General features: G+C 46.1%; 1 protein-coding gene across 2 annotated transcripts in view; it reads left to right on the forward strand.

Annotated features, from left to right (window-relative positions):
* IGF1R (insulin like growth factor 1 receptor) overlaps positions 1–23036 on the forward strand; it is a 190730-nt gene that overhangs the window by 68853 nt on the left and 98841 nt on the right. The window contains exon 1 of one of the 2 annotated variants that reach the window (XM_053364868.1): positions 11684–11789. The exons of the other annotated variant lie outside the window; for it this stretch is intronic. Within the exon in view, the coding sequence (XP_053220843.1) occupies positions 11777–11789 (13 nt within the window). The 5' untranslated portion in view covers positions 11684–11776. Of the gene's footprint in view, positions 1–11683; positions 11790–23036 lie in introns of those variants that run through there. 2 annotated transcript variants of the gene reach the window in all.

A 23036-nucleotide genomic window follows, 5' to 3' on the forward strand; every position in this document is an offset into this window, starting at 1 on the left:
GCTATAAACTCGCATTACGCTGTTACACCACATTCAACAAAGACCTTGTCGATGTGCTCTATTAATTTCCATTGTTGCAGAAAAGGGACATTTCCAGAGTTAAGCAGTGCAAGTATTTTGTCTGTCTGAAAGTAAACAGCTGCTTAGATTATTTTAATGCACATATTTTAATATCTGCAGCAAGATGTTGATGTGGGGTTTTTTTTTTTGCAACCTCCCCCGCCCCTCCACTGGCCCCATGGTCAGCTAGGATTTCTCTTTCCTGTGGATCTTTATATTAATGTGTCCTGCCCTTCAAATAAACATTTTGAGGGCAGCTTACACAATAATCCACGTCAAGCAATCAACTTTATAAAATAACAGAATTAAATTGCTGTTGTGGCATAAAACCCAATTGTCTGATACCACCATCCAACAACACCTCCAGCTTGTTGTCTAGGTGAGCTTTCTGCTGTTCTATGACAGAGCAGAGATAGTGGTTTAGCACTTCCTTTGCTTAACTTGTATCAGACGTCTGGGGAGAGAGCTTGTTCTCATCATTTTAATGACACACTACCCTAAATCCGCCTTTGACCTCACTCAGTGGTTCTATATAGACCTTACAAAGGAAGTGGGGCAAGGTCAAACCCTGCCAAACACCATAGCCTAAATAATTGGTTCTTAACCTTTTTTGGGTCATAGACCCGCTTGAGAATATGATTAAAGCTATTGATCCCCTCCCCATACACACAACATTTTGTATGTAATTTATATTATTGCACTGGAAAATCTCTTTGCACCTGTTTCATGGACCACAGGTTAAGAATCCCCGGTCTAAATAGAGTAGTAGGCCCCAGAACCATCTTCTGAAATTGGCCATCCAGGTAGGATTCCCAACCCAGATAACCCTGTTCACATGTATATTATTGGCATATTAGCCAGATACACCAATGGGATTGCCAGATCAAAACATTCCCACGGTAGTTGGGTGCTGCATCAGAAATAATGCTCATGTGAATAATCAAAGTGGCCAGAGCATTAAGAGGAAACCTATGGGGCCACATGGGTATTAGTATCAGACAGTAGATTGCTTAACCTTTCTGGAAGAAAACTTAATTCAATGGGCCAAAGTGATACCAGAAAATTTAGTTTCGGAACACAACAGGCAGAATAATTTAAAATACAGGAGATCTTCCAGCATGGAAGCTCCACAAACACAAACCCACCGTGCCAACAAAATCTGCTTGTATCTGTGCCATCAATCATGGCAGCTGGCATGGTTTGAAAGTGAATAGCTGTAAAGGCTCGTGTGGGTTTGGAGAAAATAATAGTCACATAGGAGACTGAAGCCAAAGGAAGGAGAAGCTCATGACTTTCTAACCATAAATAGCGGGAGTGGGGAACTGCAGGCACTGTGGCGGAATGTGGCCCTTCATGCACCTCCGTGTGGCCCTTGAGACATTATCCAGGCCATGTTTCCTTCCCAATCCACATTCCTCACCAGTCTTGCTCCACAGTCTCCTCATGTGCTTTTTCTTCTGTCTGGAAATGGGTCCAGAATTGTGGCAGTGCCTCTTGTTTGACTCTCTCTCTCTCTCTCTCTCTCTCTGTGTGTGTGTGTACGCGCGTGCGCACGTATCCTTTTAAGCAGATAATTAATTTTTCCTTTGTTATTCCCGGTAGGTGTTACGTGCCACTGAAAACAAGGAAACGGTTTTCCATAACAGGTTACAGGGATATTGCGGCTTTTGAAATTCGCTTTAGTCATAAATTTGCAATCTGATGTTTGGAGACGTTCTGTCGCCCCAAACAGAACTGTCGCCCTTCTTTGCAATATTCAGAGAAAGATGAACTCTCCATGTGGGGGAAGGACCTTTGCTGTGTCTGCAGTTAATGATGGGAGATCATAGTGTGTTTGCCTCCCCCACCCCACCCCCCCAAAAAGAGAGAGATCCTGTTTGTAGTGGTTTTTGGCTAAGAAGTGTGAAAACTCTCAAAGACCCTTTTGTTTTCCTGCAGAAGAGGTTTTTTTTGCATACTAACAAATGTTTTCATACAAAACAGCGCAGCATTCCTTAGCCTGGCGCTCTCTTGATGCTGTGGGCTACAAACCCCTATCAGCCCTAGTTGGTAGGACTGGGCTTGCTGAGGCTGATGGGAGATGTAGCCCGAAACATATGGAGAGCACCAGGTTGGGGAAGCCCACTGTAAAAAGCGTGAAGATATTTAGTGGCTTGTTTTTAATATGTGCAAAAGTGGGTGGTGTTTTTTTTAAATACATTTTTGTGAAAGGTGCTGGGAATTGAAGCCTATCTTGTGTTTGTCCTGCTGCTTTTACACATAACATAACATAACATAACCCTACACATGGTGTAGGGTTTTACATTAGATGCTCCTCACCCTTCTCTAATTGGTGCTGATAATAAGTCCCTCAGCTGACTGGATAGCTCAGTTGGTTAGAGTGTGGTGCTGGTAATGCCACGGTTGCAGGTTCGATCCCTGTCAGGGACAAACGGCATATTCCTATATTGCAGGGGGTTGGACTGGATGATCCTTGGGGTCCCTGCCAACTCAACAAGTCTATAATTCTGTGATGATGATGAGGAGGAGGATGGTGATGATCCTCAGGGTCCCTTCCAACTCTACAGTTCTATGAGTCTGATGATGATGATTTTATCTCATCCTTCTTCCAAGGAGCACAGGACAGTATACATACCCTGCTTGCTCTCAACAACCTTGTGAAGGTAGTAGGTTAGGGTAAAAGAGATCAACTGGCCCCCAAAATCACCTGGCAAGCTTCACGGCTGAGTGGGGATTTGAACCTTTTCTCCAAGGTCCTGTTCTAACACTCTTAAGTGTTGCACCCCACTGGCTGTCCATCAACTGAACGGAACAGGAAAGACTGAATTCTGAGGTGTAAGTCTGCTGACCAGGATCCGCTACTCAAAAGCTTTGGGGTAGATTCAGGAACTCAGTGGGTGCTCTTTATTGATGCGATTTGCGGATTGCTTCTGTCAAGCCCAGCTTTGGCTGCAGTTATTTTGAGGATAGTGTGGTGGTTGAACCTGCGCTGTAATTAATTAGGAACCTCAATGATGAAAGCCCTGTTGAAATGAATAGGAGTTGCGTAACATTCCCACCCACATTTCCATGGAGTTTGTGCTGAATTTCTGGAGGTTGTGCATTTACTTTCCATCAGGCAGTCTCTTGGCTTATCTTCAAAATAGGATGAGGATGCTCGTCTTCCAAGTTGGTTTCCGAAAAGCAGTGGTTACAAAACGGAGTAACCTTGTGCTCAGAAGTATTTTCATTAATTGTCCTCACAGGTGACAGGTGAGATCCCCACACTGATCTTCAACGGCCATAGCATGAAGTCAATCCTCAGGTGGTTGGGTGAATAGATCCTTCCACCACGAAAATTTATGTTAGCTTACCTGGAATAAGTACATTGAAGAGAAGACTGGATTTGTGGTTCTTAGAGCAGGCAGTATAGGGGCTTCAAATTGCTGTGAAATGCAGGCAAATGGTGTACATGTTTCAGTCTCTTGTACTGAATCACAATGTTGTCCACATAGCTCAGTATTGTCTCTGCATTGTCTGGCCGTGGCTCACCAGGGTTTAGATGGGGAGAATTCCCAACCCAACCTGGAGATGCCCGGAATTTAGCCTGGCGCCTTCTGCATGCAAAGCAGGTGATCTACCGCTGAGTTACGGCGCTTCCATGGAGGTACAGCCTAAGGGCACAGTAGTTTCTAGATCGAACCCTAGACAAATAATGCACCACACCCTGGTTTTGCACCTCCAGTTCGGTGTTGCAGATGAGAAATCTCTGGCTTTGTTTTTGTGCTTGTTATTTCGGAGAAGTGGAAAGTCCCTTTTCATTCTTTAGGGTTTGAGAGTGCTGTTGAGCGGTTAAAACATTTCAAGGTATACCTGAGCCACATTGAGCAATGTGTGCCCTGAAAAGCAATTTTTGCTCTCCCCCCCCCGCCATGTTTACTTCTGCCATTTGCTATTTCCCCTTCTAAAACGGTACTCTGGAGGGTGAAATCTGAAAGATTTGTGATTTGAAATATTTGAAAGTGGTGTGCTCACCTCTAACGCTTAACTGTATAGACATGATTTTTTTTTTTTTAATTATACGTCTCCTAAGCATGCTGTTGGCTTACACTGGGATTTTTTTTTCTTAAACGCTCTAGAAATGCAGCAATGAAAGACTAACTTTCCTCAGAACAGCCACTGAGTTTACTACCCTGCCCACGATGAGCCATTCATGGTTGCATTCCACATCCCCTGTTCATCAGCTCGTCTATGTTTTATAATTACTGTTTATTTTTAAGAGCCTCTTAAAGCCACCCGGAGAGGAGGTGAATCATAGGGACTCCTGGTCTTTGCAAAAAGAAACCCTTTTTTGTGTGTGAGAAAGTCAGGCTTGGTCCATGAAAACGATTCTCCTCTTCTTGCCCCACACTCTCTTAAGCCAAAGTCTGGCAAATGGTAGCTTTTGCAACTGAGAGATGCAGTGTGCTTTTCATATGGATGCCGGTCCCTTTTCAGCAGAGACGTTCCTTGAATCTGGGGAGTTCTGGATTCGAATCTTGTCTGTGTCATGGATTCTTAGTGTAGCTTGAGCAGGCTGTTTTGCAGAAACATCTGACATGCATTGGCTAGAAAATTGAGAAAGGAACCCCTCATCAGCTGCAACTGGATTTTGGAACTCCTTACTGAGAGAGGTTCTTCCACCAACAAGCAGTAACCTTTTAAATAGTTATAATAAGCTGCCTTCCATTGAGTCAGATGATTGCCCCACCTACCTCAGTATTGTCTGCACTGTCTGGCAGTGGCTCTCTAGGGTTTTCAGACAGCAAATTTCTAGCCCTATCTGGAGATAGAGGGGATTGAACTTGGGACCTTCTGCATGCAAAGCAGATGCTCCACCACTGGGCTACAGCCCTTCCCAGGGTCATTCGGCCTACTGAACTGACTCTTTTATTTTTTTGCTCTGAGCTTTAATCTATATTTCTAATTTAATTATGTTTTTAACTAGCTGCCATTTCTATCCACTTTAATCTTATTTTAATCGTCTTCTTACTTACTTGTGAGCTAATTGTTCCTTATTATGGGTTTTATTGTCACCTTGACCTTTTTTCAAGTAAAAGTGACCTTAGTTGCTCTGCCCTCTTTTGCTTCTGGCCCTACCATTGTCCTGCAGCCCCCAGAGGGTTGCCCAGGAGGGGATGTGGCCCTCAAGCTGAAAAAGATTCCCTGTTCCTGCTTTAGACAGTAATGAACTGCATGGACCCCTGGCCTAACTCGTGTGCCTGTCAATTACAAAGTCTGCCAAGTTAGAAGAGGACCACTATTTTGTCACTTCTGAACAAGGGAGATGGTAATTGCTTGCTCAGTTGAGGCCTTTAGCTCCTGCCTGCTTAAGTAGGGTTGAATCAACCAACTGTGTTTGCACGACCAAATTTTTAAAGAGCAAAATGCTGCCAGTGATATTTGGAGTGCACTCTCTCTCTGTGTGTGTGTGTGTGTGGTGCCAACCTTTACTGTGTTGCAAAACGATGTCGCTGAATGATGCACCCCTCGTGTCTGTGCAAGAAGAGTGTGTCAGAGGCTGTTCCCTCAAACGCCGCAGTGGCAGTGCTGGGCTTCCTCCGAGGCCTGTGAATAGCTTTAATGCTTTTTTACTCAACGTGTCAGGATGCCATTTCAGCACATCTGTCAAAGCAGGAGCCAGGAGCAGCTGCTGGTGTTTGGAAGCTTACCTTGACGCCTTTCATCGCCTGATTCATCCGAATTTGGTGTTTTGGAAGGGCCTACATGCAGATTTTGTTGAAGTCCTGGAGGTATACATGCCAACTTGACTGAGGCTTGGATCTAAACCCTTTCTCTCCTCTCTTCCCACCTGCATTTTGGAGTCCAGAGAGGACTACGCCATTTGCTATTCATTATGTCAAAACAGACGTGTGGCAGTTTATTGATAGTGGGGGGGGGGGGTTAGCCTAAAGGTAGCATGCTAAGTCATACTTGCAGGAACTCATGAGGGAATAGCATGAAGCTCCTTTCTCCAAAGATACTTGACTGTCTTCTGATTTTACAACACTCGGTGTGCTTCTAGAGCCAGCCATTTGGTTCCCCGTGTCATGTTCTTTTAAAAGGAACATGATACATTGTTTACCAAAACGATTCCTGCCTGGAAGAACAGGTTTTTATTACACCAGCCTTCAGTTTCCAAGCCCCTATGGCTGCAAAGTTCCTCAGCTTTTTTTGTGCTTTAAAATCTTCTCAAAATCTCTCGGGGTGGGGAGATGATATGGCTGCAGGAACTCCTACTGGACTTAGTGGTCGGACTAACTTCTTATTAATTCTCTTCCTGAAGCTGAAAATGCAAATATTTTGAGCTGTAGCAAGATGACTTGAAGAACCTTTCCATGCAGTCTCATTTCAGTGTAGGAAACTGTGTGTTTTGTAAAGTCGAGCATATGCGTGCGGAGGCAGAAAATGGAATGGACCTTATATGTCTATTGCATTTTCAAATATCCAGTGGTACCTCTGGTTACGTACTTAATTCATTCCAGAGGTCCGTTCTTAACCTGAAACTGTTTTTAACCTAAAGCACTACTTTAGCTAATGGGGCCTCCCACTGCTGTTCTCATCCTGAAGCAAAGCTCTTAACCAGAGGTACTATTTCTGGGTTAGCGGAGCAGGGGTCAGCAAACCTTTTCAGCAGTGGGCTGGTCCACTGTCCCTCAGACCTTGTGGGGGGCCGGAGAATATTTTGCGCCCCACAAATAACCCAGAGATGCATTTTAAATAAAAGGACACATTCTACTCTTGTAAAAAGACACTGATTCCCGGACCATCTGCCGGCCAGATTGAGAAGGCGATTGGGCCGAATCCAGCCTTAGTTTGCCTACCCATGGTTAAGAGTGTTACTTTAGGACCACATTTATATCATATGATGCCACTTTAATAAACAGTCATGTCTTCCTCCCCAAAATTCTGGGAACTGTAGTTTGTTAAGGGTGCTGAGAGTTGTTAGGGGATGTCTATTCCCCCTCACAGAACTGCAGTTGCCATATTTTTTGCTCTATAAGACTCACTTTTTCCCTCCTAAAAAGTAAGGGGAAATGTGTGTGTGTCTTATGGAGCGAATGCAGGCTGCGCAGCTATCCCAGAAGCCAGAACAGTAAGAGGGATCACTCTTTTTCTTGTTTTCCTCCTCCAAAAACTAGGTGCGTCTTATGGTCTGGTGCGTCTTGTAGAGCGCAAAATACAGTAAATGGATTATGAAGCCACTCTTGGGAATTGTAGCGACTCTGGTTGTGAGGATGAAATGGGGCAGGGGAGAACCATGTACATCAATCACACCAAGTTTCTTCAAGGAAACACGGCACAGAATTGTAATAATTGAAAATATTACTGTTTCATAACGAAGGCAGACGTTCTAGGCCTGCTGCAGATGTCTCCTTGTTGGACTTAGCATTCTTTCTGGCACGTGAGTGCAGTCTGTGGGCACTCCCGTAGCAAAAGGGCGGAAAGACGGTCTGCACGCGCTCAGGAAAAACGTTTCTGTTCACTAATCTCCATTTCTTCCTGCCATGGAGTGGGTGGGGGTGGGGGAACGCTGCTTTGGATGGCGAGCCTTGTTTATAACATGACTAACAGAGCCTCGGTGGCGTTTGTAATAGCTTATTACGGTTTTGAATCTGGTCAGCTTTTGAAACTGGGGCACGGCAGCTCTTTCTCTTTTCTTTTCCCCAGAGCAGACTGTGTGCGTTGACTCGTCCCAGGGATGACTTCTTTTTCTTCCTTGCTTTCTTTTATAACCTGCATGTGTTTGAGAGAGAAATGGGGCCCCTGGCCTGCTAAAAAAAGGCTGCACCAGGAAAGCGACTGAAAAGGCTGAGGGTGTGAGTTCCGAGGAGCTGAGATCAGGGGTGGTGAAACTGGTGCCTTTCCCCTCTCTCTCCACCCCTTCGATGAGGCCCTGTGCTTGTTCAGGCTGCTCCAGGCCCTGGAAGGCTACGCTCAAGTGAGGCACCTCGAAAGGGGTGGTTGAAGCGAGGGGTGGTCTGTTTTTCCGCCCTTTGTGTACAGGGAAAAGAGGGAGGGCTCTGGAGCACACACTCTATTTAAAGCTACCCATGAAGGCGAGCCCACTTGCTTGAAGATGGCTCCTCCTTTATTCCCCCCCCCACCTCCACCCTCTGCAAACCCCCAACTCTTGTTTTCGGAACGGAGATGTTTGCTGTGCCCGTTTTAAGTCAAGCAATCACAGTTTGGTACTAGTGGCTCCATTCATGAGCTGTGTGGCCTTTTGTCTGTGGAGCTGTGGAGAGAGAGAGAGACATATTTCGGAGGGTCTCTCCCCCCCACTGATCTTCTCCCCACCCCTTTTGAAAGGGAAACAAGGAACAGCTTTTTCTCCTAGGCTGCCATGCCTGTTAAAAATCACTTTACATGGCAATAATATGCTTAGGAACATAGGGTTGTATCCATCTATGTTGTTCTATGCGCCTAAGTTGGTCAAATCAATGCAACAGCAATGGGTCTACTCAAAGTATACAAGCTGTAGGAAGCAGCTTTATATTGAGCGAGACCATCTAGCTTTGCGTTCTCCTGCACTGTGACTCTCCCAAGAGTGTTGTGGCTGTTCCCCAAGATTCCAGTCCTCATCATTCTGATATAATAATAATAATAATAATAATAATAATAATAATAATAATAATAAATTTTATTTATATCCCGCCCTCCCCAGCCGAAGCTGGGCTCAGGGCGGCTAACAACAATCAAAATAATCCAACATTCTAAAAACATTCATTATAAAATTAATTAAAATCAAATTAAAATCAAATTGATGGCAACCATTAAGCAAAAGTCTGTGCAGATTGCCAGAGGAGGGGGTCAGGCTGCGCCCTGACCAAAGGCCTGGTGGAACAGCTCTGTCTTGCAGGCCCTGCGGAAAGATGTCAGGTCCCGCAGGGCCCTAGTCTCTTGTGACAGAGCGTTCCACCAGATTGGAGCCGCGGCCGAGAAAGCCCTGGCTCTAGTTGAGGCCAGCCTAACCTCTCTGTGGCCTGGGATCTTCAGGATGTTTTTATTTGCAGACTGTAAATTTCTCTGTGGGACATACCAGGAGAGGCGGTCCCGTAGGTACGAGGGTCCTAGGCCGTATAGGGCTTTAAAGGTTAAAACCAGCACCTTAAACCTGATCCTGTACTCCACCGGGAGCCAGTGCAGCTGGTATAGTACCGGATGAATATGATCTCGCAGCGACGACCCCATAAGGAGTCTCGCCGCGGCATTCTGCACCCACTGGAGTTTCTGGGTCAGTCTCAAGGGCAGCCCCACGTAGAGCGAGTTACAATAATCCAGTCTGGAGGTGACCGTCGCGTGGATCACAGTGGCTAGGTCAGGGCGAGAGAGATAAGGAGCCAACTGCTTAGCTTGGCGGAGATGAAAAAATGCTGCCTTTGTTATAGCTGTAATCTGTGCCTCCATAGAGAGGGAGGTATCGAAGATTACACCCAAACTCTTAACGGACGATGCTGGCACTAATTGCACCCCCCAAGAGATGGGAGTTGCCCCCTCAATCCCATATCGCTCCGTCCCAGCCACAGGACCTCTGTCTTCGAAGGATTTAACTTCAACCGGCTCCCACGTAACCATCCAGCCACAGTTTCTAGACATCTGGTCAGTGTTTCTGGGGCCGAGTCAGGATGGCCACCCAGCAACAGATAGAGTTGGGTGTCATCGGCATACTGATGGCAGCCCAGCCCAAAACTCCGGACAAGCTGGGCGAGGGGGCGCATAAAGATGTTAAAAAGCATCGGGGAGAGAATCGCACCCTGAGGCACTCCACACATCAAGGAGTGGCGCGATGACAATTCCCCCCCAAGCGCCACCCTCTGTCCCCTACCAGAGAGAAACGAGCGCAGCCATTGGAGGACTGTGCCCTGGATCCCCACGTCGGCAAGGCGGTGGTCTAGGAGTTCGTGATCGACCATGTCAAAGGCTGCTGACAGGTCTAGAAGAATCAGCAGCCCCGACCCGCCTTGATCCAGCTGCCTGCGGAGATCATCTGTTAGGGCGACCAGAGCCGTCTTGGTCCCATGACCAGCGCGGAAGCTGGACTGGAATGGATCGAGAGCCGATGTTTCATCCAGAAACCTACCAAGCTGTTCAGCAACCGCTCTCTCAATCACCTTACCCAGGAATGGAAGATTCGAAACCGGGCGGTAATTGGATAGATCTAAGGGATCTAATGATGTTTTCTTTAAGAGCGGACACACCACTGCCTCCTTCAGTTCCCCTGGGAATATCCCGGTGCCAAGGGACAAATTGATGATATCACCCAGGGGGGCCCGCACCTCGTCTGGACACGCTCTAATCAGCCAAGACGGGCACAGGTCAAGAGGACAGGTGGTGGGCTTTCCAGCTCGGAGGAGTCTGTCCACATCGGCTGGGGATATCCGGTCAAAGTGGTCCAATACTGGACCCGAGGACAGTTGAGGGGCCTCCAGTTCCTTTATTGTATCCAAATTGGCAGGGAGGTCATGGCGGAGCAACAGGACCTTCTCCGCAAAAAAGCTTGCAAATGCCTCACAGCTGTGTGTCAAATTGTTATTTAAATTTGGCTGTCCTTTAAGGGACGTTAAAGACCTAATTATACTAAATAATTGCACCGGGCGAGAGCTAGCGGAGGCAATGGAGGCCGAGAAGTAGGACTTCTTAGCGGCCTTCACTGCCATCTCGTAGGTTTTCATAAAAACCCTATAAGATGTTCTTGAGGCTCCGTCACGGGCACCCCGCCATACTCGCTCTAGCCGTCTGAGGTCCCGCTTCATTTTCCGAAGCTCCTCGGTAAACCAGGGAGCCCGGTTTCTGCGGGGTCGCAGAGGGCGCCTAGGTGCGATCTCATCGATGGCTGCTAGGAGCTGGATATTCCAGCCCTCAACAAGCTCAGTCAATGAGTCGCCAGGGGGAGCAAGGTCCCACAAGGCCTGACGGAATCTATCAGGGTCCATCAGCCTCTGCGGGCGAGCCCAAATTGGCTCGCCACCTAAGCAGGGTGGGGGTGGAAAATCAATCCTGGCTTTCAGAGCGTAGTGATCAGACCATAGCACCTTCATCGAAGGAGACATGATCACATCTATACCGGCGCCAAAGATCAAATCCAGCGTGTGGCCTGCTTGATGTGTGGGGCCCGAAACAAACTGGGAGAGCCCTAGTGTCGCCATGGAAGACACCAGGTCCAGAGCCTGTGAGGAGGGAATGGCATCAGCATGGATGTTGAAGTCCCCCAATACCAATAGGTTAGGGAACTCCAAGGCCCAGCCGGCCACTACCTCCAGCAGGCCTGACAGGGTGGCTGCTGGTGCGCTAGGTGGCCGGTATACCAGCCAGACAGCCAAGCTCACCTTGGAGCCCCACACTAGGCCAACACATTCAATGCCGGGAATCGATGGCGATGGTAGAGCCCTGAAAGAACAATCTTCCCGGATTAATAATGCCACCCCTCCCCCCCGGCCCACAATGGGAGAAGAAACTGTGCTATGTGGAGTCAGACCATTGGTGCATCTAGCTCACTACAATTTGCACTGACCAGTAGCAGCTCTTTGGGGTATCAGACAGGAGCTTTCCCCCAACCCTGCCTGGAGATGCTGGGTATGCAAACCAGGGACCTTCTGTATGCAAAGCAGATTTTCTGCCACTGAGCAGCGTTCATTCCCCAGTGGTGTTTCCCGCTTCAGAAGACAAGTAGTCTATCATTGGACTAACGTCCCTGATGCAGTTTCCAGGTGAGTAGCTGTGTTAGTTTCTTATAGCAAAAGCGGCAAAGAGCCCTCAGAAAAAAAAACAGAATATTGTGGCAGCTTAATAACACATTTGTCGTAGGAAGTTTTCGTGGACTACAATCCACGTGGATTTCATCAAGTGCATGTGATGAAGTAGACTTACAGTCCATGCATAATATAAGTGTTAATCTTTAAGGTGCCATAAGGCTCCTTGTTTTTTCCAGAGCTTCAGCTTTGTACAGCTCATGTTGTACTCCAGTAGGGAGCAGAATTATTTGTTTTCCCCCAGCATTGCGCTGCTTTTTTTTTTTTTTGCTGCAAAGAAAATAGTGAATATCACATTTTGTGAGCAGCTAAGTATGTGTTCAATGTTGACTGTCCTTAGTGATTTTGGCTGTGGCTATGCTTTTCTGCATATATTTTTTTAAAGAAAAAGGCTTTGCTTGAGGAGAATTTTTAATCTAAACCTAGCAAGGATAATTGGATTCTTTCTTTGTGTTTTTGTTCCACCTGCCCTCATGGTTTTCTCCATCCCTGGGTCCCCAATTTTCCCCTTGCAAGGTAGGTTAGACTGAGAGATTGTGACTGTCGTGAGGTGAGACCAGCGAGCTTCTTCAAGGCTGTGTAGGGATTTGAATATGGGTCTCTCCAGGCTTCTTACAACTCTCATAACTGCTGCATTATACCAGTTCCCAGGGGCTGCAATTTTATCTATCACAAATCAGTGGGGACTTGAACGTGGTTAAGTTTGGGGTTTGTGTTTTTACTTAGTGCCACCAGTTTGTAGGGTTGGTCTGTGTGCTTTTCAGTATCCTACTGACTCTTTGGTTTCCTGGGACCCTTTCTTTTGCCTTAAATTGCTTGTGGTTTCCTGTGGTCCTGTATCTTAACTGTTAATTAGGGCTGGAACAGTCATAATATTTAATTCCTTTTTTAGTTTATTACAGACAAAACATCAAAACAAACAAACCGATAAATCAAATCAAAACATTGCAAAGATCATGCCGGAAAACCCCCCACATGTGATCCGTGCAACCTCATTACACACTTTGGAAAGAATATATAGGATTGATTAAAGCATCAGACATGCAAAGTGAACAACAATGACCTTTAAACCTCAGAGAGAGTCAGTGGCATGATATCTAAATAAAGAAAACCTGGAATGTCAAGATAAAAGTTCAAGATAACATAACTCTTCAAAAGAATAGTGAACAAAAGGTGGTCTAGGTTCTTCTGGTGAGGAGTTAATGAAAGAAATGAAGGGTGACAAGTTATTATAAAATGGATCTCTGTTAATGTCACCTCTGTCACTGCTCTGCAGTGTTGTGTTAGTTTCTCTACACACGCAACCTTGCAAGGTAAAGGTAAAAGGTAAATGATCCCTGGACAGTTAAGTCCAGTCAAAGGCAACTTTGGGGTGCGGTGCTCATCTCGCTTCAGGCTGAGAGAGCCAGCATTTGTCCACAGACAGCTTTCCGGGTCATGGGGCCAGCATGACTAAGCAGCTTCTGGCACAACAGAACACCGTGATGGAAGCCAGAGCGCACAGAAATGCCATTTACATTTCCACCGCAGCGGTACCTATTTTATTTACTTGCACTGGTATGTTTCAAACTGCTAGGTTGGCAGAAGCTGGGACAGAGCAATGGGAGCTCACTCTGTCATCCGGATTCGAACTGCCGACCTTCCAATTAGCAAGCCCAAGAGACTCAGTGGTTTAGACCACAGTGCCACCTGCATTCTTGCAAACCTTATCACACCACTGCACTATTTAGAATTTTAGAAATCACATGGAACACATTGTCCCAAAACTTGCTTACATCCTTACACTCCCACCATAAGTGAGTATAAGTCCCATTAGTAGAGCACCTCTGCCAATCAAGAGGGAAAACAGAGCCGTAAATATGACATAAATGCACTGGTGTTAGATACCAGTTGTGGCAGAGTCATTGCACCTTAACAAGTGCAGAGATCGATTTAAAAGAAGGTCCCCTGCAGATATTTCCATTATATCTGCTTCCCATATTAAGCACAAGCCACCCTTATCCTAATACTAATAATAATCATTATTTAATTTAATGGTTGTAAAGCTGGCTTGTTCCCTCCCTCCCCCTTTGTATGCAGATTCCCCACTTCCTTCTCTACCTGGAGATCTAATTAATAGCTAACCATGGTTTGCTTCAACCCAGGGTTTGTGTACACTGGTTTTGCTCTAAGCTTCTGCTACTTGCTTATAGAAACTGATATTTGCCCTGATGCCTGAACATGTCAAATTGTGGTTCTCACAAACCCTAGGTAGCTTTCAAACCAGGGTTTTTCATTTGGCTTGGATGCGCAATATAGCTGCTTGTCATATTGAGGCGTCACTACATACTGGTTGCCATGGAATGAGGAAGCAAATGGAAGTGCAGGAGAAGGGAGGGTGTGCAGCCCTATAGACAGTGGATGGCTAAACCGAGGTTTGGCAATGACAAAATACAACGTTTAACCATGGGTGATAACTCTGGTTGGTACAGTTTCAGCTCTTGAGTCACAGCTGATTCTTATGTTGGGAAGGAAGCCCATAGCAAAGCTCTCATAACTGGGATCAGATTGTCTACCCCCCAATTGTTTAGTGAGGAACCAAACTCCTTGCATGTCTTTTATAAAGTTATGGGCAGATTGCATTTTACAGGTCCATTTCTTGGGTGCTTTTCCCTCCCCCCCCCCTTCCCAAAGAACATAAACTAATTAGAAATGGTTTGCCTAAATCAAACTGAAATTGCATGAAGAAAAGTGCGTATTTTTGGCGATGCGAGGTTAGTTTTCAGTGTAGCATTTCATGGAGATGAAACCTACTGAGGAACACAGACCCAGATATGAAATTTGTCAACCACCTGGGCGGCACGGCTGCTAGTGGAAATTTCCCCAACAAACATGTTGATTTATTTGAAAAAAAAATATCCATGTCTCCGTTGAGTCTGGTTCATTGATAAGCTGCTGAATTTAGAAGCTTGGGTTTTTCATATTGAAGCGTTCCTTGGTGTGTTTATTACACAGCCCTTGTATTTATAAAAGTAGCTTCAAGATTTGGGGGCAGAAGAAGAAGACAGAATCCACTTAGCTAACCCAGACAAACCCCGCTTTTCATTTTGGTATTCATATCCGCCAATCATGTAAGAATTTCTGGTTAACAGTTTTAAAATGTCCACGTATCTCATCACTCAGGGAGTCTAAATTGCTTTCTGTCTGCTTGATAAACGGTCCAGCCTTCCTTCTGCCTTAGTATTTTTTTCCAAGTATACTTGAGGAATAGAGGTTGGCACTTGGCATATCTTCTGGTGACAAGCAAATGTGGAGATTTTCTCATCAGGCTGCAAATCATTACTCTTGCTTCTTGCTAATGAAATGTAGGCACATCTACTTGCTTTTCGGGGGTTTCCAGAGGAAAAATAACCTTCCTTTTTGCATATGCCAAACAACATGGCTTGTTATGAGCTTGTTCTTTGATGTGAAATAAAAAACAAAACAGCCAGCCTACTCACGTTAAGCTAGCAGGCATATCCCATATCAGCTTGGCTGTCTTGCTTATCCGCTACCATGTATGTTATATTTTGTTTTCTAGTGCTGTAATAGGAGCCAATCTGTCAGAAAAGTGGGGTATGAAATTAAACCAAAATTAAATTTTTTTGGCCTAAAATGGAGGATGACAGCAATGTTTCTTTTGCTGGGTTCTGGGTGGTGATTATTTCTCACCACACTTTCTACCAGGTGAGTGGCTATTTACAAGGGGTTCTTCACCCAGTTGTGCACCAAGTTTGGTAATGTTAATTCCGTTGAATCAGACTTTGTTAATGCAGCCTTGTGCCTGGTTGTCTGTGGCAAGGGTAAAAGGGCAATGCACATGACCAGGAGTGGCATCCATGCCAAGATGGATTCCAGATGGAGGTAGTCATTAATTAATTTCCACATGTTGTCTAGCAAAGGGAAAGTGCCTTGGCTGTCTGTTCATCTCTGAACTACATGGAAAAACACAAATGCTAAGTACATAAACCCAACATTCCTCCATATATGCTACTACGGGGCCAGTTGTCTAGATCAGGGGTCAGCAAACTTTTTCAGCAGGGGGCCGGTCTACTGTCCCTCAGACCTTGTGGGGGGCCGGACTATTTTTTTGGGGGGGGGGGGAGAACAAATTCCTATGCCCCACAAATAACCCAGAGATGCATTTTAAATAAAAGCACACATTCTACTCCTGTAAAAACACCAGGCAGGCCCCACAAATAACCCAGAGATGCATTTTAAATAAAAGGACACATTCTACTCATGTAAAAACAGGCTGATTCCTGGACCGTCCACGGGCTGGATTTAGAAGGCGACTGGGCCGGATCTGGCCCCCAGGCCTTAGTTTGCCTACCCATGGTCTAGAATGTGGAATGCCTCCCTGTTGCTCTGCACTTTTGTTTATGGCTATCCCACCCCCCAATCTCCCTTTTCCTCTCCTTTGTCATCTTAACAACAGGCTGTTGATTTTTGGGAAGGAATTTAGCATGCAAAAGTCTCAGGTTCGATCCCCAGCATCTCCAGTAGGGCTGGGAGAACCCCTGTTTCTGAAACCCTGGAGAGCCAGTCCCATTCAGTGTAGACAGTACTGTGCTCGATAGGCCAGTGGTCTGACTCAATAGAAACAAGTTTCCTATGCACTTGGGTTCTCCCACTTTTTATTGCTTTACTGATTGCATATTTGTTTTCCAGAAGTGTTGTGCAGGCTAACAGGAGAGAGAAAAGCATTTAAATTTTATTAAAATGTGCTGGCCCTACAAGTCTCCCCCAGTTCAAACTACGAGGTACCACTGTATCTCCTTACTCTTAACCAAATTCCTCCTCGGCAAGCCAGATTTAAGATGTTTCGGTATATGTATACTTCTTAATCTTGTCCTTGCTGCTTTCGCTCAATGATGCCTTGGCAATTGTTGTTGAAAAGCTTTTTTGTACAAGTCAATATAGGAGGCCCTGTGTTGTAAAATCCAGCCCTCCAGAATTCCTCTTGGATGACATACAAGCACCTCAGATTGCAGAGCCTCACGTGGTGCCCCTCCTTAAAATTAAGCCTCTGCAGCTCTCGGCTTTCCTGAAACGTCCAAGTTGAGTTACAAATTGCGCAGCTCTTTGACTTGGGGCTGGGGGGGGCGTTGCACGCATGCATGCTATACTGAGTGGTTTGCGGAAGATTTAGAAGTTTTTCCTATTTGCCTTGATTCCACCAAATCTCTGCATTCTGCTTTATAAAACAAATAAACGCATGTATATATACACACACACTCCAGCTTCTGCTTGTCTTTCCACCTCTTGGTTTCTGCTGTGAAGCCTCCCCAGAGCAGCCATTTATGAATGAGGCACCAGTGGCAGGGGGAAGACAACCTCTGATACGATAACAGCCTGGCACTCTCGTTTCATTTAGTGGCTTGTGAATCCAGAGAAGTCAACCTCTGTTTTTATCTATTTTACTTTTCAAGTGGTTTCCTAACACTGCAGTTAAACCAGAGTTGTTTTCTGTGTGTCCCAGATCCCCCCTCCCTCTTCCTGAACAACTGTGTGTGTATGTATGTGTTTTATGGCTGAGGAACACATCAACCCAGCTCTAGTTTCTGCATTCTTCCTCCAAAGACTCCCCTCCCCCGGATAAAAAACAAAAGTTAATAAAAGCATCGGTTCCTTTTCCATACTGTTTCCAAGTAGTTGTGAATTAATGCACCCAGCAGTTGTATACCATGATTCTGTGATGATATGGTACAGAATACACCTCCGCAGGACTTTTTTTTAAGCCTATTTTCTGCAGAGGGATTTTTGAAAGTGTGTAAGCAATGCCTAGAATTAAATTAAGCAAATGCTATCAGTTCACCCAGTTTGTGTAGGCGGTTGGACGCTTTAGTTGGAGTTTTTATTTTATTTTTTAAGAAGGAATAAAGTTGCCTTAGCATGGAACACAACACTGACCAAAGGCCTGCCCCCCCCAGCTCCCCGTAGAAGTTGAGGGATTTTGCACCCAGGAATTCCCTGGGACTCACACAGGCTACAGTCCCCTCTTCCCCAGTGTGCCCCCCTCTTCTTGTTGGCTACATTTGGTAGCCGGTTGTTTGTGGCTCGCCAGACCCCCTCCTGTTGCTCACAACTGAATTGACGCTTCCCCGACAATGGCACCCTCGCTTCCTATTCAGCGGGGGAATGAAGAGACTAGCCATTGTTCCTGGGCATAATTGAGCCTCTATCGAAGCAAAAAAACAAACAAACCCCCAAACAAAACAAAAAACAAAAGAGATGGACAACCCAGTTTAAAGCTTCTTGTTTGAGCCTTCCAGCAGTGGTAACTGCATAGGGCGAGAAACCTAATTACTAACAATAAACTCTTTGAAGCTTGTGCTTATCCCCTTTATAGATAAGGACCTGCATGGCAACCGCAGTGAGAGAGAGATGGAGAGCGGGAACGTGCACACGAATCCTAGTGGAAATAGTTCCATTTCCCTTTCATTCCACTGCAAGAATATTTGGTTGCCACAGCCTTTTTTAGGGAACAGGGATATATCCCTATCCAGGCATTCAGTACCGTTGCATACCAAATACCTGCATACGGTTAAAACTATTATTCTCTCCCCTCTCCTCAAAAAAAGCACGAGGTCTTAGCTCTTCATTTCTCTGTAGTTGTAGGGTGAATGTATGAATCCTGAGAAACCCCAGAATTTTTAAATGTTGGGAAGCTAGTACTTAAGCTGTGGTTCTTCCAGAAACCCCTTATGTGGCTTTGGGTAGACGATCCTCATCCCTGTTCCCCCTGCATGTAAAGAAGTAATAGTGTCAACATAGCCAGACCTTTGGTCCATTGAGCTCTGTATTGTCAACACTGACTAGCCCAAGATATCAGGCAAATGAAGAAGGCTACATCAAGACTATCTAAGTAAGTGATATCCTCAGGCCCTATGCCACCCACCCTGCCCTTGGTTCAAGTGAGGCTCTCTGAGAAGCTGGTTACAGCAGCTCAACCTCTGTCGAAAAGTACAACAAAGTTATCAAATGCCGGTCGGAGTCAAGCGATAACGTTAAGCGTAGGCAAGCTGGGTTAACTGCTAGAAAAAGCTTTGTAGTAAAACAAAACAGTGTTGCCAGCAGCAAAGGGGGAAGATAATCAGATAAACGCTTCACACTCAAAATACAGAAATCAACCAGGATGAAAGCCAGAAGGGCAAATTAACTGAAGCTTCCCACCAGACTTTAAGGAATAGCAAGGCAGGTAAGGAAGCACCTGTCTGTTCCCCGTGCTTTTCAACATTTACATGAAACCACAGGTAGAGGTCATCAGGTTCAAGGTGTGCCAGGTTCCATCCTTGGTGTCTCCTGGTAGGTAGTGCTGGGGGGGGGAAAAAACCTGTCCAAAACCCTGCCAGCCAGTGTGGACAATACTGAGCTAGATGGACCAATGGGTTGACTGCATAAGGTAGCTCCCTATGTTTCTATGGTTTGTATCCAGCCACTTGCTTGGTGAAGCACTAAAATAGACTAGACAAGACTAGATCAGGGAGGTCCAACGCACGGCCCGAGGGCAACATTTGAAAACACACACACACACACACACACACACACACACACCCCAGCTCCTATCTGTGGTTCAAACACAGAGTTGATCAGCTCCTCATAGGCACAGCTGATGATCCCTAACTTGGAGCTCCTGGTGTTGCAGAAACGTCCCTCCAGTGTTAGCATGCTAATAGAGAGGACTCTTGGTTTAAAGCCAACTAGCACTAGACTGTTCTGAAGTCATTCTCAGACACTCGTGATGACTTCACAGGCCACTTGTTTGCACCTGTTTTTTTTGGTGGGGATTATCTAGAATAGGGTGTTCCAACCTCACTGCAGGATGTGACAAGATAGCATTAGGGGCAGGAGAGGCGAGGAGATGGTGAAAAAGTTATGCAGCAGTTTCCTCCCCACTCTGCTGCCCCCAAATCAGAATCCTAGAATTGTAGAGTTCGAAAGAACCTCGAGGGGCATCTAGTCCAACCTCCTGCAATGTGGGGGTCTCATGTAGATCATACGTGACAGATGACCATCCAGCCTCTGCTTGAGCTGATGAAAGTGATTTATGGATGTTCAAAGATGGGAATTTGGATCATGGCAAGGAATTATTCCCCCCCCCCCTGTTTATAGCAAATTTGATGCCACTTCTCAGGATCACAGCTCATTCCAAAGCAGCTTGCCTGCAACTTGCAGTAAAAAGTCAGAGAAATACAACACATTTATTAACTGTTAGTGATGAGTGCCTGGTGATGCCTGGGAATTTGTACAAACAAACAAACAAACAAACAAACAAACAAACAAAATGTATTCTTTTACAGTGGTGCCTTGCAAGACGAAATTAATTCGTTCCGCAAGTTTTTTCTTCTTGCGAGTTTTTCGTCTTGCGAAGCACGGTTTCCCATAGGAATGCATTGAAAATCAATCAATGCGTTCCTATGGAAACCGCCTTCAGACCAGGTCCGGGGACAGTCTGTCCCCCGACCTCTTCTGAAGGCTGGGGGGGGGGAACAAGGGCTTTTCTTCTGAAGGCTGGCGGTGGGAAGAAAAGCCCTCCCCACCTCCCGCCCCACAAGCTCCGGGGACAGGAGGGCTTTGCTGCCGACCGCCAGCATTTTAAAAGCCCCCGGGACAGTGGAGACTTCTCCGCTGTCCCGGGGCGATCTTAAAATGCTGGCGGGCGCTGCCGACCCCCAGCATTTTAAAAGCCCCGGGACAGCGGAGGTCTTCTGAAGGCAGGCGGTGGGCAAAAGTCTTTGCTCCCCCCCCCGCCTGCCTTCAAAAGCCGTCCGGGATAGCGGAGAAACGCGCTGCACTTCTCCGCTATCCCGGGAAGGCAGGCGGGGGGGAGCAAAGACTTTTGCCCCCCGCCGGCCTTCAGAAGAGGTCCAGGACCTCTTCTGAAGGCCGGCGGTGGGCGAAAGTCTTTGCTCCTGACGGCCAGCATTTTAAAAGCGGTCCGGGATAGCGGGAAAGCGCAGCGCGCTTCCCTGCTATCCCGGACCGCTTTTAAAATGCTGGCTGTCGGGAGCAAAGACTTTCGCGCACCGCCGGCCTTCCTGGACCTCTTCTGAAGGCCGGAGGGGGGCGAAAGGCTTTGCTCCCCACCACCAGCATTTAAAAGAGGTCCCCGGAGCTTCTTGTGAAGCAAGCCCATAGGCAAATTCGTCTTGCGGAACGACTCAAAAACGGAAAACTCTTTCGTCTTGCGAGTTTTTCGTTTTGCGAGGCGTTCGTCTTGCGAGGCACCACTGTAAATGGATAGTGTAATTTGTGAGTTTGGACCCGCCATGGCAGAAATTGGGTGAAGTCATGCCAGAGTCACATTTTGGTCTGTCATTTTCAGTAAAAATGACACCGGCCACCCAAATGTTGCTTAACATCACTGCCTCCACTTAAGCAACCCTCATGTCGAGTTTGGCGATGATATCTTAAAAGGTAGACAAATTTATAAACAGCGGATAGACAAACCGCTTTCCAAAACATATAGTAAAGGATGACCATCATCATCATCATGATGTGCACGAGCATAAATGCTCACGGGTTCTAAAGTGGCTGTGAATGACCAGGAGCAAGACATGGGGTGTGATAGCAAATAGCTTGATGAAGGTCCAGTGTGTGGCAACTACAAGTAGTAATATTTCTTTCCATTGGTCATAGAGTACCTCAGTTAACCCGGTTTAGGTCTGGGGTTTCCAAATTGTGGTTTGCAGACCACCAGTTGTTAGAACCATAGAATGGTAGAATTGGCAGGGGCCCCAAGGGTCATCTATTCAGACCCTCTGCAAGGCAGTAATCTCTTAATCTGAGATTAAGAGCCACATGCTCTACTGATTGAGCCGTGCCAGTGGTACTGTTCACCAGCTTCATTCAGGTGGTCTTTGGTCTGCTGGTGAAAAATGGTGGGGGCAGCATGAATGGTTGCCTGCTTTCAGCTGCTCTTAGAACCTGGCAGTCTACCGATAAGGTGAGCAGGAAAGGCCAGAAGTAACAGAGTCAAACATAATCTGAGGAGCCATCCCTGCTATAGGGGGTGTACATGTGGTTTTAATTGATCGGCCTGTTTTCAGCATGAGAAAAGTGCAGGCAAGCATCTCTGCTCTATTCCACCTTGCAGTAACCAGTGGCCGTTCAAAACTTTCTGTCACTAACAGAATTAAACACACACATATACACAAAGACACACATGCTAATATAATCCTGGTTCTTCGTGACTGGCAGGCTGGTAAGGCATTTTGTAAGGGGAGGAGAAGGGGTTAAAGCTGCCTCCCAGCCGGATGCAATAAATATGCTGTTTGCATAGGAACCCAAAAGGCTCCCAAGGCAAAGACTGTAAATGGCTGCTCTTCAGATGGCCCTGCCCGTCAGGGGGACCTGGTAAAGGGAGTAACTGCGCATGGGGCTTCCTGCTCTGCAGCTGTTTTAGTTTCCAAGTGGATGCACGTTCTAGGAAATAATAATAAAAATGGAGGGGAGGAGGAGAATGTCTTGGACAAAGGTGGCCAAGAGGTTATGATGGTGAAAAGCAACCAGTGGAGTTGAAGAATACATGGGCTGATTTGTGTGACAGGAACTGGAATTTAAGAGAACTAGCTTTAAAGTTGTGGAAGTGACCATCTATGCCTGTGTTCAAGGTGGTAATTGGAGTCCGCTATAAACTGTCAAATGTTTTATGAGCTGTTTCCGTCTCTTTTCCTTTAGCATGCTTTTTTCTTTTAAAGGCCCCCACTCCCTAGTTTTTGTGAAGAAAATGTAGAGTTCTTTGCAGGAATGTGACAGTGTTTCTATGTAGTGCATACTCTTGTCACTCTTTTTTGGCTGCAAATAAATTTACATTGTGCTGTTTAGTGTTCAAGAGCATAAGGCGAGCCCTGCTGGATCAGACCAAGGGACCATGTAGTTCAGCATTTTATTCTCGTAGTGGCCAACCAGATGCCAATGGGAAGCCCACCAGCGGAACGTGAGCACAACAGCATTTTCCTGACTCCCAGCAACTGGTACTCATAGATGGGGGAATGGCTTGGGAGAGCTTCTGGATTAGCGTAGGTAAACACAGGAGGAAAGTCTAATTGGAACAGCCATGTAAAGTAGCATAGAGAATTGCGAAGTTTAGGGAAAATATTTGTCTTGGAGGCTTAGTTGATGTTGGGGAGAAAGCAACAGAAGAGCAACTGCAGATAAGAATCTGAACATTCACATTGCTTA

The sequence above is a fragment of the Podarcis raffonei genome, chromosome 14 (assembly GCF_027172205.1).
Source record: "Podarcis raffonei isolate rPodRaf1 chromosome 14, rPodRaf1.pri, whole genome shotgun sequence".
In the NCBI taxonomy this organism is placed as follows: Eukaryota; Metazoa; Chordata; class Lepidosauria; order Squamata; family Lacertidae; genus Podarcis; species Podarcis raffonei.